At 70.1% G+C, this 16,538-nt stretch overlaps 2 protein-coding genes across 2 annotated transcripts; one reads left to right on the forward strand and one right to left on the reverse strand.

Annotated features, from left to right (window-relative positions):
• Positions 1-415: 415 nt before the first annotated feature.
• MARK4 (microtubule affinity regulating kinase 4) lies at positions 416-7,514 on the reverse strand. Its single transcript, XM_074809991.1, has 17 exons — positions 7,415-7,514; positions 7,055-7,205; positions 6,327-6,525; positions 5,555-5,608; positions 5,388-5,436; positions 5,230-5,295; positions 4,938-5,008; positions 4,556-4,612; positions 3,683-3,919; positions 3,440-3,559; positions 3,002-3,101; positions 2,814-2,923; positions 2,574-2,727; positions 1,745-1,959; positions 1,361-1,464; positions 994-1,266; positions 416-914 (listed from the first exon to the last, which is right to left on the reverse strand). The coding sequence occupies exons 1-17, from the start codon at positions 7,512-7,514 to the stop codon at positions 431-433; spliced, it is 2,544 nt and encodes an 847-aa protein (XP_074666092.1). The 3' UTR covers positions 416-430.
• A 1,468-nt stretch (positions 7,515-8,982) lies between these two features.
• EXOC3L2 (exocyst complex component 3 like 2) lies at positions 8,983-15,686 on the forward strand. Its single transcript, XM_074809992.1, has 14 exons — positions 8,983-9,521; positions 9,626-9,758; positions 9,857-9,964; positions 10,093-10,294; positions 10,986-11,598; positions 11,912-12,026; positions 12,349-12,459; positions 13,210-13,310; positions 13,600-13,707; positions 13,803-13,938; positions 14,296-14,418; positions 14,492-14,647; positions 14,732-14,853; positions 15,345-15,686. The coding sequence occupies exons 1-14, from the start codon at positions 8,983-8,985 to the stop codon at positions 15,583-15,585; spliced, it is 2,808 nt and encodes a 935-aa protein (XP_074666093.1). The 3' UTR covers positions 15,586-15,686.
• Positions 15,687-16,538: the final 852 nt, after the last annotated feature.

The raw sequence follows: 16,538 nt of genomic DNA on the forward strand, positions 1-16,538 counted from the left end.
TGAGCGAAGTGCAGCCGGCACCAGTGGCACCAGGGGACCAGTGTGTGTACTGGTGGCACTGCGACAGGCACCAGGGTACCAGTAATGTCAGGACAGGCACTGGGAGCACTGGGACAAACACCAGCAGCACCAGGACAGGGCTGGAATGACAAGGGGGGTGGGCACCGGTGGCATTGGGATGGTGGAACTGTGCCGGGCACTGGGCCGGGCACCAGGATACCAGTAACATCAGGACAGGCACTGGAAGCACTGGGACAAACACCAGCGGCACCAGGGCAGGGCCAGAACAGCACCGGGGTGGGCACCGGTGGCATTAGGATGGTGGAACTGGGACCAGTGCTGAGACAGGCACCAGGGTGGGTGCTGGTGGCATCAGTGAACCACTGTGTGTACTGGTGGCGCTGGGATGGGCACCGGTGTACCAGTAACATCAGGACAGGCAGTGGGAGCACTGGGACAAACACCAGTGGCACCAGGTCAAGGCTGGAACGGCACCGGCGTGGGCACCAGTGGCACTGGGATGGGCGCAGGCAGCACGGGGATGGTGGAACTGGGACCAGCACTGGGACAGGCACCAGGGTGGGTGCTGGTGGCACTGGGACAGGCACCAGGGTGGGCGCTGGGGTACCAGTAACATCAGGAGAGGCACTGGGAGCACTGGGACAAACACCAGCAGGACCAGGACACGGCCAGAACAGCACTGGGGTGGGCACTGGTGGCACCAGGACAGGCACCAGTGGCACCGGGATGGTGGGACTGGGCCGGGCACTGGGCCAGGCCCCGTGGCAAGCGCCGGCGGCGCTGGGGCAAGCACCGGTGACCCCAGGCACTTACTGATTTTGGCTCCTGGAGGCGTGGGGGTGCCCGAGACGCACCTATTAGAGCTCTGCCGCTTAGAGGGGTCAAGAGTGACCCTGGAAGAGAGAGAAGCAGCAGTGAGGAAGAGGAGGGCGGCGCCGGCGCGGCGGGCAGGGCGCCCCGCGGTCCCCTCACCTGCGGGTCAGCTTGGAGGTCAGCTTGCTGAAAAGGTTGGAGGTGGCCCGCGAGCGGCTCTGGGGCAAAGGTGAAGCTTCGGGGGCCAACGTCGGAGAAGCGGGGGGCCCGTTGGGCCCCCCCCCCCGTTCGCCGGTCCCGGACCTGCCCACCGTGGAAGGTGCTGCGGCCCGTGGTGCCCCGCGCCAGGCGGGGCCCGCTCCGAGGAGGCGGCGGCGGCGGCGATGCTGTGGCTGGAGGGGGGACGCCGGGGGCACCCGGCCGGTGACGGAGCTGCAGGTGAGGAAGAGGAGGAAGGAGGAGGTGTTCGGGTGGAGTTCGGGGGTACAGGGGGCACCCCGGCACTCGCCCCCCCCCCGCCCCGGACCTGTTCTCTTTGCCATTGGGCAGCAGCGAGTGGCGGTCGGCGCCCGGGCGCTCGGTGCAGACGTAGGTGTTCCTGCGCGCCATCACGCTCGAGGGGAGGTTGGTCTGCGAAGGTACCGGGCGCCCCATGCTGTCAGCACCCATGGGTGCCCCCCACGCTGCTCCCCTCCAGCCCCGCACACCCCAACTCCCAGCGCCACAGGTGCCCCCCACCCTGCTCCCCCAGCCCCAGGACCTCACCAGCTCCACACCCCCCAGTTCCCAGCCCCGTGGGTGCTCCCCAGTCCCAAGGGTGCTTGAACCCCCACTTAGCATCCCCATGGGTGCCCCCCGCCCCCCCCCCCTGCTGCCCCAGCCCCACATCGCCCCCCCCGCCCTCGCCCACCGTATTGATGGCGCCGTCCTTGTGCCGCTCGGGGATCTCGGCCTTGTTGGGGTTGTTGGCGCTGCTGACCATGGGGCTGGAGGGGGGCATCCCGCGGCCTGACCCCCCCACGCTGCAGCTGGCCTTGCGGGCAGGCATGCGCTCCTCCTTCAGCTCCGCGTCACCCGCGCTGGTGGGGCTGCGCTTGGGGTGCAGGGGCACGGGCGAGGGGCCACCTGCGGGCAGGAGGGGGGGTCACGGAGGGGAAACAGGCAGGGGCAGGCAGCCCTGCCTGCTCCCCCCCCACCCTCCGCCAAAACACCCCCCCCGGGGCATGGTCTGGGGCCACGGTGCTGCCCGATGTGCCACAGGGTGTGTGGGGGGGGGTGGTTGGTTCTGCCACCCCATAGGATGGGGGAGAGGGCCCCCCCCCCCGCCCTGCACCCCAAGGGCACAGAGCGTACCCCACCCTGCGCCCTCAAGCCCCCCCAGCCCCTCATAGACTCCCCAGCCTCCTATAGAACCCTCCAGACCTCCCCAGGCCCCCTTAGACCCCCCCAAACACCTATAGATCACTCCCAGCCCCCCATAGACCCCCCCCCAGACCCCTATAGATCCCTCCCAGCCCCCCCCAGGCCCCCTTAGACCCCCCCCAAACCCCTATAGAACCCTCCCAGTCCCCCGCACCCCACGGGCACGGAGCATACCCCCACTCTGCGCCCCACAAACACGGAACCGGGTGCCCCCCCTGCCCCACGCCCCCCCTAGCATGCCACCCACCCCACAAGTGTTATGCCCCCCCCCGCCCCACGTGGCCCATTGCCCGCATCAGGGGCCAGTGGCCACTCACAGAAGTCGCTGTGCCGCCGCTGCCGGTGGTAGGTGGTGGCCCCGCGCTGGCTCTTGCCGTGCGTCGCCGTCTTGCCGGTGCCGTTGGCCGCCTCGCTGGGTGCCCGCACCCGGGCCAGGGAGAGGCTGCTGCCAGTCCGTGACTCTGCCTCCACCTGCACCCAGCAGCGCCTCCGTCACTCAGTGTCCCCCAGCAGAGCCAGCGGTGTCACCGCCTGTCACCTGCCCTCTGTCACCTCACCTCGTTCTTCCTGCCCAGCAGGAGGTAGGTGGCCGTAACCTCGTTGTATTTCTGGTTGCTCAGGGACTCCTTGATCTCCTCCCGGGTGTAGCCCATCCCCACCATCACCTCTGCGGGGAACGGGGATGGTGAGGGGGGGCACCGCCGAGCGCCAGCCCCCCCACCCCAGGGTGCCACTGCGCCCTCACCGATGCGTTTGGTGTCCCCAAAATCCTCCTCGGGCTCCTTGTAGGGCTTCAGCTCATCGCCCTCGTAGCCGATGTTGATCCACTTGTCCTTCATGATTTGCTGCAGGGCAGCGGGGGGACAGGGGTGACGTGGGTGCCACCACGGGGTGCCCAGAGCACCAGGCACCCTCCCGGCTGATTTACCCCCCGGCGGTGTCACCTCAGGGTGCTTGGCCCCTGCCAGCAGCTCCAGCCAGGACATGTGGTAGCCACATCCTGCTCTTGCCCACCCACCCACAGGAGCTAACAGCTTATAATTAACCCTAGAGCTAACTGGACTAATTAAGAACATTGGGAAGGGGAAGGCAGCCTGGGGGAGCCCACAGGGGATGTGGCCCATTGGGGTGAGACCAGCTGGGCCAGCCCCAGCCCCCCCCATATCCAGCCCCCACCCCTCACCTCGAGGGTGCAGCGCTTGGCCGGGTTCAGCACCAGGAACCGGCGCAGGATGTTCTCGCAGTCGGTCGACATGTAAAAGGGCACCCGGTACTTGCCCCGCAGCACCCGCTCCCGCAGCTCCTGGCAGGGTGTGGGGACACACACACACACACACGGGTTAGGGTGGGGGCACCCCTACCCTGGCACCGCTCTGCACCCCGGGGTAGTGACAGGAGGGGACACTGCCCCGTCCCCGCTGCCCACCTTGAGGTTGTGGCCATCGAAGGGCAAAGAGCCGCTGACCAGGGTGTAGAGGATGACGCCCAGACTCCAAATATCGACCTCGGGGCCGTCGTATTTCTTGCCCTGGAAGAGCTCAGGGGCGGCGTAGGGGGGGGACCCACAGAAAGTGTCCAGCTTGGAGCCCAATGTGAACTCGTTGCTGAAGCCAAAATCGGCGATTTTGATATTGGCGTCGGCATCCAGCAGCAGGTTCTCCGCCTGCAGGCACCGGGATGGGCACGGTAAAGAGGGGCACTGGGATAGGTGTAGGGACGCCAGGACGGGGACACTGGGATGGGCACCGTGTCCAGCACAGGGACTCTGGGATGGGGACACTGGGACAGGGGCACTGTGTCCAGCACAGGGACACACTGGGCTGGGGACACTGGGACAGGCACCATGTCTGGCACAAGGAGACTGGGACAGGGACACTGGGATGGGCACCATGTCCAGCACAGGGACAGTGGGATAGGGACACCAGGACAGGGACATTGGGATGGGAGCACGGCGTCCAGCACAGGGGCACTGGGATGGGGACACTGTCCAGCACAGGGACACTGGGACAGGAGCACTGGGACAGGCACCACGTCAAGCACAGGGACACTGGGATGGGGGCACTGGGACAAGGGCACTGCGTCCAGCACGGGGACACTGGCACAGGGACACTGGGATGGTGACACTGGGACACCAGGATGAGGACACTGGGCTGGGCACTGCACCAGACCCCCCCCTGTGACACAGGGACACCAGGAGGGGCTCAGCGCGGGGCAGTGCCACCACCGGGCACCCCACGGTCTCCTGCCCAGGGCCACCGTGGCCCCCCCCCGAGGCCACCACAGTGCAACTGGGTCCCACCTTGAGGTCACGGTGGACGATGTTTTTCTGGTGGCAGTAGTGCACGGCTGAGACGATCTGGGGACAGGGCCAGCGTCAGCGGGGTGGCCCCAGTGCCTGCTGGCCCCATGGCCACCAGCCCCGGCCCCTCTGCAGTGTGCCCCCGCCCCTCGGCCCACCCCAATCGATGCCGCAGCCAGTGGCCCCAGGGGGGATCGATCATGCCCACGTGTGGCCACCGCGTGCCAGCCCTGCCCCCCACAATGTCCCCAGCCCAACACCACCACCGTGCCACATCCCCCCCACCCCCCCATGTCCCCAGCCCCATGCCAGCCCCCCCCGCCCCCCGCGCTGTCCCCAGCCCCACCCCCATGTCCTGGTTACCCCCCCCATGCCCCCCCACCTGTCTGAACTTGGCCCGCGCCTCCTTCTCCTTCATCCTCCCGTGGGACACAAGGTAGTCGAACACTTCACCTGCAGGGACACCCATGGGTGCCCACCCCCATGCCCCCCAGGCACAGCACCCCCAGTGGGTGCCTGCACCCCCCACCCCAGGCACGGCACCCCCAACCCCCCACCCCGGCCAAGGTGGGTGCCATGCTCCCCACTAGAGCCCCAGGTGCGCCCCCGAAGCCCAGCCCAGCACCCTGGGGAGCACCCAGAGTGGGGGTCAGAGTGCCCGGAGGGGGTCTCACCGGCGCTGGCGTACTCCATCACCAGGTACAGTGTCTTCTCCGTCTCGATGACCTCAAACAGTTTCACTGGAGGGGGAGTGGGGGGTCAGCACAGGCATCCATGGGTGCCCCCCCTCACCATGGGTGCCCCCCCCATCCCTAGCAGGGGGGCCACTCACCGATATTGGGGTGATTCAACCCCTTCATGATGCGAACTTCCCGGAAGAGCTGCGTGGAGGTTGAGGGGGGACAAAGGCATTAGTTGGGGGGGGGGGGGGGGTCGGGACCCCCCACTCCCCATGCCCAGGAGGTTGCCCCCCACCCTGTGAAACCACCCCTCCCCCACCTTCTGGAGGCTGGTGGGGTTCAGCTGCGTCTTGTCGATGATTTTTATGGCCACCTAGGAAGGAAGTGGGGGGTGCAAGGGGGGGACATAGCGGGGGGGGGGCAGCGCTGCTGGTTACCCCAGACCCCCCCAGCACACTCACCTCCCCCCCAGCAACGCAGTTCCCCTCTCAGTTGTCCAGGTCCCCCCATAAACCCTCCAGAGGCACCCACCTCCCCCAGGACCCCCATTTCTCTCTCCAGCTCTTTCCAGTTGCACCCAGGACCCCCCCCAAGTCACCCCAGACCTCCCATCTCCCTCCAATTGCCCCCCAGGACCCCCCCAAATCACCCCACACCTCCCATCTCCCCCCAGTTTCCCCCTGCCCTCCTTCTAATCACCCCCACAACCCCCATTTCTCCCCCAGCTCCTTCCCATTAGCCCCAGGGACCCCTCCCAGAACCCCCCCAGCACTCTCAGGGACCCCCAGACACCCCCCAGCACACCTCACCTCCCCCCCAGCATTGCAATTCCCCTCCCAGTTGCCCAGGTCCCCCCATAACCCCTCCGGGGGCACCCACCTACCCCGGGACCCCCCATTTCTCCCCCCATCTCCCCCCCAGGACCCCCCTACACCTCCCATCTCCCCCCAGTTGCCCCCTGCCCTCCTTCTAATTACCCCCACAACCCCCATTTCTCCCCCCAGCTCCTTTCCATTAGCCCCAGGGACCCCCCGGCTCCCTCAGGGACTCCCCCAGGACCCCAAGGGACACCCCCCCCGTGCCGCCCCCACCTCGCGGCCGGTGAGGATGTGCCGGGCCAGCTTGACCTTGGCGAAGTTGCCCTTGCCGATGGTGCGCAGCAGGCGGTAGTTGCCGATGTGGGGCTGCTCCTCGGGGCAGGAGGCGATGGAGTTGCGGCAGCGGGCGCCCAGCGAGCGGCTGGACCAGGCCGAGCCCTTCTCCGAGCGGCTGCCCCCCCAGGCCCACAAGCTGGGGAAGAGGGGGGGGGGGGGGGGGGGGGGACAAAGACACACACACGCAGCTGAGACCCCCCCCAGATCATCACACAAGTGCCTGGTGCCGCTGAGATCCCCCCCAGCTCATCACATGGAGACCTGGTGCTGCTGAGACCCCCCCAGCTCATCACAGGAGTGATTTATACCACTGAGACCCCCCCCCCCCCAGCTCATCACACAGAGGCCTGGTGCTGCTGAGACCCCCCCAGCTCATCACAGGAGTGATTTATACCACTGAGACCCCCCCCCCCCCCAGCTCATCACACAGAGGCCTGGTGCTGCTGAGACCCCCCCAGCTCATCACAGGAGTGATTTATACCACTGAGACCCCCCCAGCTCATCACACAGAGGCCTGGTACTGCTGAGACCCCCCCAGCTCATCACAGGGGTGCCCCCCCCCCGCCCCCAGCACCCAAAGGCCCCCGGGGGGGGGACGCTGCCCCGGCCGGCGGGGTGGGGACAGATCCGGCCTGACCGGCTCCGGGGCCGCGTCCCGGCCTCACCCGCAGGTGCCCGGACGCCCGGGTCCCCCCGACGGTGACCGGAGGCGGGGGGGGGGGCGGGGCTCCCCTGGCCCTGGTGTGTCCCCCCCCTTCCCGGCCGTGGGGTCACACCAGTACCCCCCCCCTTCCCGCTTACTGGGAGCCCCAGCATCTGCCCAGCGCCCCCCCCCCCGGTAACAAACCGACACCCCCCCGGTACAACCGGGCCCCTCCCGGTGCCCCTCCGGTATAAACCATCCCCCGCCCGGTACCAGCCGGCCCCTCCCGGTGCTCCCCTCCGGTACCAACCGATTCCCCCCCAGTACCCCCAGTACAAACCAGTGTCCCCCCCCAATACAAACACCCCCCCCTCCCCGGTACCAGCCGACCCCCCCCGGTGCCTCTCCGGTGCAAACCCGCCCCCCCTCACCGTGTCCGCGTTCCGCTCGTTCCCCGCCGCCAGGGCGGAGCGCGAAGACATCCTGACCCGCGGGGCCGGGGCTCGGGGCCCGGGGGGGGGAGGCTCGGGACCGGCGGGGCTCGGGCAAGGCCCGGGCCGGGCCGGGCGCACCGAGCGCGGCCGCTACCAGCGGCTCATGGCCGGGCCGGGGCGCACGGAGGCGGGGCCGGGGCCGGGCCGGGCCGGGCCCGGGCGGGGGAGCCCTAGGGGCGGGCGGCGGCGGGGGCGGCCATGGGCCGGGCCGGGCCGGAACCGGAAGCGGGACCGGGGCTGGGCGGGGCGGGGCTTCGCCGCGGGGGTGGCCACGCCCCTTAAAGGCGCCTCGCACCTGCTGAGTCGGGGCGGGGGGGGCGTTCAGGGCGGAGGCGCCGGGGGGCAGCGGGGTGTTTGGGGGCTCAGGGGCATTTAGGGGCGGGGGGGATTTAGGGTGGGGGCTGGCGGGGGGTGCGGGGTTGCAGAGTTGGGCCCGTGGGACCGACCCGCGTGGGGCGCGGCGGGGGGCACGGGGAGGGCAGCGGAGGCCACTGCCCCGCCCTTTGCCTTTAAGAGGAGCGGCGGGGCGGGGCCGGTCCCGCCTCCCCACCGGCGCTTTGACCAATCAGAAGCCGCAGGGCGCGGCCGCGGATCCTTCCCATTGGCTGCGCCGAGGCATGGAGACAGCCCGGCCCGCCCCCCGACGGGGGGCGGGGCCCGCGCCAGCGCACCTCTTCGATTGGCTGCTGTGCTGGCCAATCGGCGGCGACCGGAGTGGGAAGGGGGGCGTTAACCCCTGAGTGCCCGGCGGGGGCGGCACGGGGGGGGGGGGGGCTCGACGTCACGTGAGATGGCGGGGGACACGGGGGGACACGGACACACAGGGCGTCACGTGGTACTGGGCGCTGGGCCGGGGTCCCCGTGTGCCCCCCCGGGGCCGGGTGGGTGACACCGATGGGACCCCTGTGCCATCGCGGTCCCCTCCCTGTCACACATGGGGTCCCCTGTGCCACCTGGGATCCCATCCCTGCGGCATGTGGGGTCCCCCTGTGCCATCGGGCTTCTGTCCCGCTGCCATCTGGGGTCCCCCTGTGCCACACAGGTCCCATTTCTGTCGCACGCAGGGTCCCAACCCTCTGCCACACCTGTGTCCCCGTGTGCCACCAGAGCCCTGTCCCCGTGCCACGCCGGGGTCCCCTGTGCCATATGGGGTCCCCCTGTGTCATCCGGGGTCTCGTCCCATCCCACGGGTCCCCTATCCCCTTCCCATGTCACATCAGTGTCCCCCTGTGCCACTAGGGTTCCGTTCCCGTGCCCCGTGGGGTCCTCTGTGCCACCGGGGTCCTGTCACTGTCACATGTGGGGTCCCCCTGTGCCACCTGGGGTCCCCCTGTGCCACAGGGGTCTTGTCCTGCCCCATGCCCAGGTTCCCCTGTGACACCAGGGTCCCACCCCAGTGCCATCAGGGTCCCCCCGGTGCCACCACTGCCCTGTCCCCGCACCATGCCCGGGGGTGATGGCCCTGCAAGGTGGGGTCCCCCGCTCTTCCCCCCCCCCCTTTCTCCCCGTCCCCGGTGACCCAGCGGAACCGGGGTTGACCCTGCCCCGGCGTGGGAGGCCGCACCGGGGAGGCGCTTCCTCAGGAAACCCCCCGGCCGCTGCCCGCCTGGCGCGGCCGACACCGCCACAGCGCCCCGGTGTCACCGCCACAGCACCCGCTGTCACCATCACAGCGCCCGGTGTCACCATCACAGCACCCGGAGTCACCGCAACAGCACCCGGAGTTACCATCACAGCGCCTGGTGTCACCGCCACAGCACCCAGTGTCACTGTGACAGCACTTGGTGTCACCGCCACAGCACCCGGTGTCACCGCCCGTGTCCGCTGCCGGGGGTACGTGTGCCACGAGGGCTGCGGGCACCCACCGGGCGACAGCCACGCTCCGGAGGGTCTTGGGGTGGGGTGGGGGGGGGCCAACACGCACCGGCGGGGAGGGGGTTGCGCACGGCGGGGCGTGTGCGGCAGTTCGCACGCTCGTGGGGTGCGCGTGGAGGGGTGCGGGGGGTCGTTGGGGTGTGGGTGCTCACGGTGTGTGCGGGGAGGGTTGTGCACACTCGCAGGGTGCGCACGGGGGGGTTTGCACACTCGTGAGGGTGTAGGTGCTTGCTGGGTGCTCACGACGGGTCGTGCACACTCGCAGGCTGCGCGCAGGGGGCGGCTCGCACACTCATGGGGGTGCAGGTGCTGCCGGGGGCTGCCCGGTTCCAGCCCATCTGCCGGGAGAAGCTGCAGGTGCCACCCTAGGTCCGGGGTGGGGGGGTCAGGGTGCCACCCCCCGGGTCCCAGCTGCCCTTTGGGTGCCAGCCAGGGTGCCCGCTGCCACCCCGCAGGCCATGCCACTGCTGAAGAAAACCCCCAAGGAGGAGGAGGAGGATGGCGACCCCTTCGCCACCAACCCCGAGAGCCGCTACCGCCGTCGGGCCACCCTGGAGCGGCTGGTGGGGCTGGCACCCTTCGGCCGCGCCCGCCGCGTCCCCCCCAAAGACGGCGACGGTGACGGCGGCCGCGCGCGCGGCGGCGGTCGGAGGATTTCGGGCTGTTGCGGCGGCTGCCGGGGCGGCGGAAGGCCAGCGTGGAGGCCTTGGCGGAGAGGACGGTCCCCAAGCGCAGCTCGTTGCTGCGGCTGGCCTTGGGGACACGGGGTCGGCGGCGGGGGTCCGCGGGCGAGCGCTCGCCCACGGCTGAGAGCGACGGGGTGTCCGACGGGGACCAGGACAGCGGGGGACAGCGGCAGGAGGGACGTGGCAGGGCCAGGGAGCCGCTCTCGGGTGAGAGGGGATGGGGGGTGGGGGGGCGGGATGGGGGGGGGACGTGGGAGTTGGGGACATGGGGACATGGGGGTGTGTGGATGTGGGGGGGTGGGACGTGTGGGCGTGGGGATGGGGACAAGGGGACATGGGGATGGGGACAAGGGGACATGGGGACAAGGGACAAGAGAACAAGGGGACAGGGACGAAGGGATGGGGACATGGGGATGGGGACAAGGGGATGGCGATGTGGGGATGGGGACAAGGGGACAAGGGCACAGGGATGTAGGGATGGAGACATGGGGAGGGGGACAAGAGGACAAGGGGACAGGGACGTGGGGATGAGGACAAGGGAACAAGGGGATGGGGACATGGGGACAAGGGGATGGGAACATGGGGATGGGGATGAGGGGACTTGGGGATGGGGACATGGGGACAAGGGGATGAGGACATGGGGATGGGGACAAGGGGACGAGGGGACGGGGATGTGGGGACACAAGAGGACATTGGGGGCCATGGAGCATGGGGCGTGGGCACGGGGCTGTGCGGCCACAGGACACGGAAAGATGCCGTCACAGGGCTTGTGGGACACGGGGCCACAGGGGACATGGTGGGTGGGCCATCATCAGCTGTGGCCACAAGCCCTGGGTGGCCTCGAGGTGCCATCAGAACACCCATGGGTGCCCCCCCCCCCCCCCCCCCCCCCTTAAAGTGCTGGAGATCCTGGAGCTGATCCAGCGGCGGGAGCTGGTGGCGGCCGACGAGCAAATCATCGCGCTGGAGGCTGAGTGCGTGGCCATGTCCCCGGCGTCCCCCTCGGTGTCCCCCGTCCCCGCCACCGGGCGCCAGGCGCGGGACGTGGCGCTGCTCTACGAGGCACTGCTGGCTCAGCTCTGGGCGGTGCTGGGCGAAGCGGTGCCCGCCGGGCGCCCCTACCCCCCTCTCCGCTTGGTGATCCGGGTGCTGGAACAAGAAGAAGCGGCCGATCGACGGCACCCACCGGGCACCCCGGGGCGCCCGCGCGCCCTCCGGCGCCGGTGGCAGGATGCGGTGGGACGGGCGGCGGGGGAGAGGTTGGCGCAGGTGGCACCCGCCGCCGGGTTGGGGGCCCGCTTGGCGGCCTTGGCGGCTCGTTTGGTGGGCGACCTGGGGGCCGTGCGGTGCCACGTGGCCCCCGCGTACCCCCCCGAGTATGGCGCCTTCGGCGTTTACGCCCGCGGGTACCACCGGGCGCTGGCGCAGCAGCTGGGCGCGCTGGCGCAGAGACCCCTCGCCGTGCCCGACCTCTACCTGCTGCTCGACTGGCACAGCAATGCCTACCCCAGGTGAGACCCTCCCCACAGGCACCCGCTGTCACCCATGGGACCCCACCGGCACCCTGGCCACCCTGGGGCACCCAGTGGCACCCAGGAGACCCCACAGCTTCTGCAGGCCTGGGGTGATGGGCAGCCTGGGGCACCCATGGGAGCCTTCACCACACTGGGCACCCCTAGGGCTGTCCCTGGGTGCTGGGCACCCTGTGACACCCATGGGAGCCCTCGCCACACTGGGCACCCCTAGGGCTGTCCCCTGGGCTGTGGGTGCTGAGCACCTCAGTGCCACCCTGGTGTGGGCGCTGTGAAGTCCCTGTGCCCGCAGGGAGGTGCTGGGGCACCCTGAGGTGGGGGCCCTGCTGCAGGCACAGGCGCTGGGGCCCCTCCTGCCCCCCGAGACCCAACGCAGCCTCGAGAGCTCCTGCATCACCGCCGTCAAGGTACAGGCACTACCATGGGCATGGGGATGGGCACTGGGATGGACGGGGAATGGGGACCAAGATGGGAGCGTGGTGGACACCAGGGTGGCACTGGGACGGGCACGTGATGGGCACTGTGGTGGCACTGGGATGGGCACACAGTGGTCATTGTGGTGGCACTGGGATGGGCACATGACGGGCACTGGGGTGGCACTGGGATGGGCACGTGGTGGGCACCATGGTGGCACTGTGGTGGCACCGGGATGGGCAGAGGGCTGGGGGTGACAGGGGATGCCACTGTCCCCGTGCTCGCTGTCCCCATGGCCGCTGTGCCCGCTGCCAGGCAAAGGTGGAGGTGGCGGTGGCGCAAGAGCTGCAGCTCAGCGAGGACACATGGGCCGAGGAGGCCACCGGCCAGGAGCTGCAGGAGGGACTGGCCACCCGCGTCACCGGGGTACGGGCACGGCGCCCTCCGGCCACCAGCCGGCCTCCGCTCCCATCCCCTGGGGACTCGGCAGGGTGACCCACAGTCCCTTGGGTACCATGTCCCCTGGATGCTGGGTCCCTTGGGCACTGGATCCCCTGGGTGCTGGGTCCCCTTGGTGCCAGGTCCCCTGGGTGCTGGATCCCCTGGGTGCTGGGTTCCCTGGGTGCTGGGTCCCCTGGGTGTGACATCCCCTGGGTGCCGGGTCCCCTGGGTGCCAGGTCCCCTGGATGCTGAGTCCCCTGGGTGCTGGGTCCCCTGGGCACCAGATCCCCTGGGTGCTGGGTCCCCTGGGTGTGACGTCCCCTGGGTGCCGGGTCCCCTGGGTGCCAGGTCCCCTGGATGCTGAGTCCCCTGGGTGCTGGGTTCCCTGGGTGCTGGGTCCCCTGGGTGCCATGTTCCCTGGGTGCCAGGTCCCCTGGGCACTGGATCCCCTGAGTGCTGGGTCCCCTGGGTGCCAGGTTCCCTGGGTGCCGGGTTCCCTGGGTGCTGGGTCCCCTGGGTGCCAGGTTCCCTGGGTGCTGGGTTCCCTGGGTGCTGGGTCCCCTGACACATAGCACCCCATTGGGACACCAAGGTGCCCAGGCACCCCCTCCAAGGTGCCCCAAGGGCTTGGTGGGTGGTGGGTACCCCAGGGCACCCCACAGTGGTGGCCATGTCCCCGGGGAACAGCGGGCAGGCGACCGTACACCCTCCACCCAGCGGTGCCCGTGTCCACAGCTGCTGCGGGCGCACGTGGAGCGAGCCCCCCAGATCACCCTGGAATTCGGCAGAGAGATGGCACACAGCCTCCTGGGGGTGCTGGTGGCCTTTCTGCACAGGTGGGCACGGGGACAAGGGGGGGACACGTGGGGGGCGTGAGGGGGGGGGGCGTGGGGACACCAGGCATGGGCACCATGGGGGGACAGGAGCAGCAGGACAGAGCTGGGGTGGCCACGGGGGGGGCACAGGGGGCACAGGATGAGCGTGGCATCTGGGTGCCAGGTAACCTGGGTGCTGGGTCCCCCCTGCCTGCCGAGTTCCCTGGGTGCCGGGTCCCCTGGGTGCTGGATCTCCTAGGTGTCAGGTCCCCTGGGTGCCAGCACAGGTGACCCGTGTGAGCACCCTCAGTTTCCAGCGGAAGGTGGAGCGGTTCCTGGAGGCCCCTGGCGAGGCCACCCCACCTGATGGTGCCACCAGCCGGGCCATTGCCCTGGTCAACTGCTGTCCCCCCTTCAGGTGAGGCCACCCCAAGCACCCGCCCCTCCCCGGGTCCCTGGGGTGCTCAGGGTGCTCAGGGTCCCCGGCAGCACCCACTGACCTCCCCGTGGCAGGACCTTCGCCGAGCGCCTGGCACAGTTTGGGCACCCAGAGAGCGAGGAGCCCCGGCGCCAGGCCCACACCGCCCTGGACAAGGTGACCCGGCTCTGCAACCACGTCCTCACCCAACGCCTCTTTGAGGACCTCAAGGTGCCCATGCAGCGCGGGACAGCCTGGGGAGGGGACCAGGGTGCTGGGCAGGGTGACCACCAGTTGGGTGCTGAGTGGGGCAGCACCCATAGGTGCAATGGTCATGGTCCCCATCAGTTGGGTGCTGAGCCAGGCAGCACTCATGGGAGCAATGGTCATGGTGCTCATCAGCTGGGTGCTGAGCCGGGCAGCACCCATAGTTGCAATGGTCACGGTGCCCATTGGTTTGGTGCTGAGCCAGGCAGCACCCATGGGAGAAGTGCTCTGGGTGGCCTCCCATCCCCTGGGCCCCAGCCGGGGTGTCACCCATGGGTGCCGGGACACCTGCCCACCCCATCTCCCCCACCCCCGCCCCAGCCCTATTTCAACAAACTGATGAAGCGCAAGTGGCTGACGAGCTCCGACGCCTTCGACACCATCGTGATGCTCATCACCAGCTTCACCCAGAAGCTGCGCCCGCTGCGCCCGGAGCCCTACCAGGTGGGTGCTGCCCCCGCCGCCCCCACGGGGTCAAGGCCATGGCCGGCGCCTTGCGCTGACCCTTGTGCTGCAGGTGCTGGTGAGCGAGGTGCACCGGCGGGTGCTCATCGAGTACGTGCGGCCGCTGCTGCAGGGCCGCTTGGTCTGCACCTCGGCCAAGATGCGCGCCCGCGTGGCCGCCCGCCTCGGCGACGAAGCCCGTCAGCTCCGCGAGCTCTTCAGCCGCTTGGTGAGAGCCCCCACCCACCCTCCGCAGCACCCTTGGGTGCTCCTCAAGCTGGGGGGAGGTGATGGCGCTGAGGTTCTCCCGCAGGATTCGGCCTCGCCCTGGCTGGATTCGGTGGTGCCGCGGCTGCGGGAGCTGCTGGTGCTGGAGGACACGGCGGCGCTGCAGATGGAGGTGGGCGTCCTGGTGAGGGACTTCCCTGACGTCCGGTGAGTGGTGGCCCCAGGGGGGGTGGCAGTGGGGCCAGCTGGGCCACCGCAGCCCCATAGGGACAGGGAGTGGGGTGGCGCATGTCCCCGGAGCCACCACACGCAGGCAAGATGTCACCTCCCCGTAGGGACGGGGGGGGGCAGGACACGGTGTCCCCATGGGGACCAAAGCGGGGTGACAGGACGCCGCGTCCGTCCTTCCCGTCAGCCCCCACCCTGCTGCGCCCGCCGGGAAGCGGCCACAGCCCGGTGCCAAGTCCCCTCCCCGTCCCCGTGTCCCCCGGGGGGCCGGTGGCACGCGCAGGCCGGGCAGGATGCCGCCACTTCAGGGCCTTTAAATAGAACCAGTCCCGACTGCGCTTGGGACCAGTTAAACCCGGGGTTGGGATTCAGCCCTAAATCCGGGCGTCACGCTGGCCGCGCGCTTCTCCCAGGGGACACCGCGTGTCCCCGTGTCCCCCCCCTGCCCTGAGCATCCCCCCGTCCCGCAGGCGGAAGCACGTGGCGGCGGTGCTGGACGTGCGGGGGTTGCGGGGCCAAGCGACGCGCCAGGAGATCCTGGGGGTGGTGCAGGACCTGGAGCAGAGCGAGGCCGAGCCGGGGCTGCCGCGCCAACGCGCTTTTTTCTCGGAGCTGGCGGCGGCGCGCGAGGTGCGATGCCTGCCCTTCCACCTGCCCCGCCTCGCCCGCCTCCGCCTGCGCCCCCAGCGCCCCGGCCAGGCCCGGCTCTGAGCTCCCGCACCCACCGGTGGGTGCCACGCCGCGCCCCGGCGCTGGGTGCAGCACCCCGTGCTCTGAGCCCCCCCTCAGACCGTGTATAAATGGTGTAAATTAACGCCGCGGCCGGTCCTTGTCCTTCGCTCTCGCGCCGCGTCCTCGTGCATGGGGACAGGGGACATGGGGCCCCCCGGCCCTGGGGACACGGGGTGGGCCTCGTGCGGGAGCTCGTGCGAGGCCCCGGCCTGCGGTGGGAGGAGGCGGGAGGAAGGAAAGGGCCGCCGGTGCCTCACTGGGAAGCCACTGCAGGGGCGGGGGGACAGGGACAGGGGGACACGATGCCCCTTCCCGACATGAGGGGGGGACACCCGGGTGGCCCCAAAGGGTGGCAGGGAGCTGGGGGGTGTGTGGCTCGGGCCAAGGGCAGGATCAGGCCCCGGGGAGGGCAGGGGGAGCCGCTCTGGCCCCGCTCCATCCCGCCCCACCCTGCCTTGGCGCCCGGATCTGGCGCTTTGTGGGACAACCTGTCCCCCCCCCCCGCGCTGGAAAACAGAAAGGGGGGGGACACACAGGATAAGGCCACCCCTGTGTCCCTCCTGTCACCTGCCACCCCCAGAACATCATCACCCACTGCTGCCACAAGCTCATCAGGTCTCGGTGCGCCTGGTGGGGGGGGACACACCATGGATGAGGCCACCGGCTGCCCCCCCACCCCCCCGCCCCCGTGTCAAAAATAAGCGAGTGCCGGATCCGGCCAGGAAGGAGCGAGGGCTAAAAATAAGTGGCCCCAGCGCGGCCGCGGCGGGAGCGGGGCCAGGGTCACCGTCCCCCCCGTGCCATGGGAAGGGGACAGTGGCGGCGGGGGAGGAAGCAGCAGCGCCGGGTGGGGGTGGTGGGAAGGGACGGGGGGACCTGGGAAGGGGGGGGACAGGCACAGGGATGGGGCACAGGATGGTATCGGGGGGGGG

Source organism: Strix aluco, chromosome 33 (assembly GCF_031877795.1).
Source record: "Strix aluco isolate bStrAlu1 chromosome 33, bStrAlu1.hap1, whole genome shotgun sequence".
In the NCBI taxonomy this organism is placed as follows: Eukaryota; Metazoa; Chordata; class Aves; order Strigiformes; family Strigidae; genus Strix; species Strix aluco.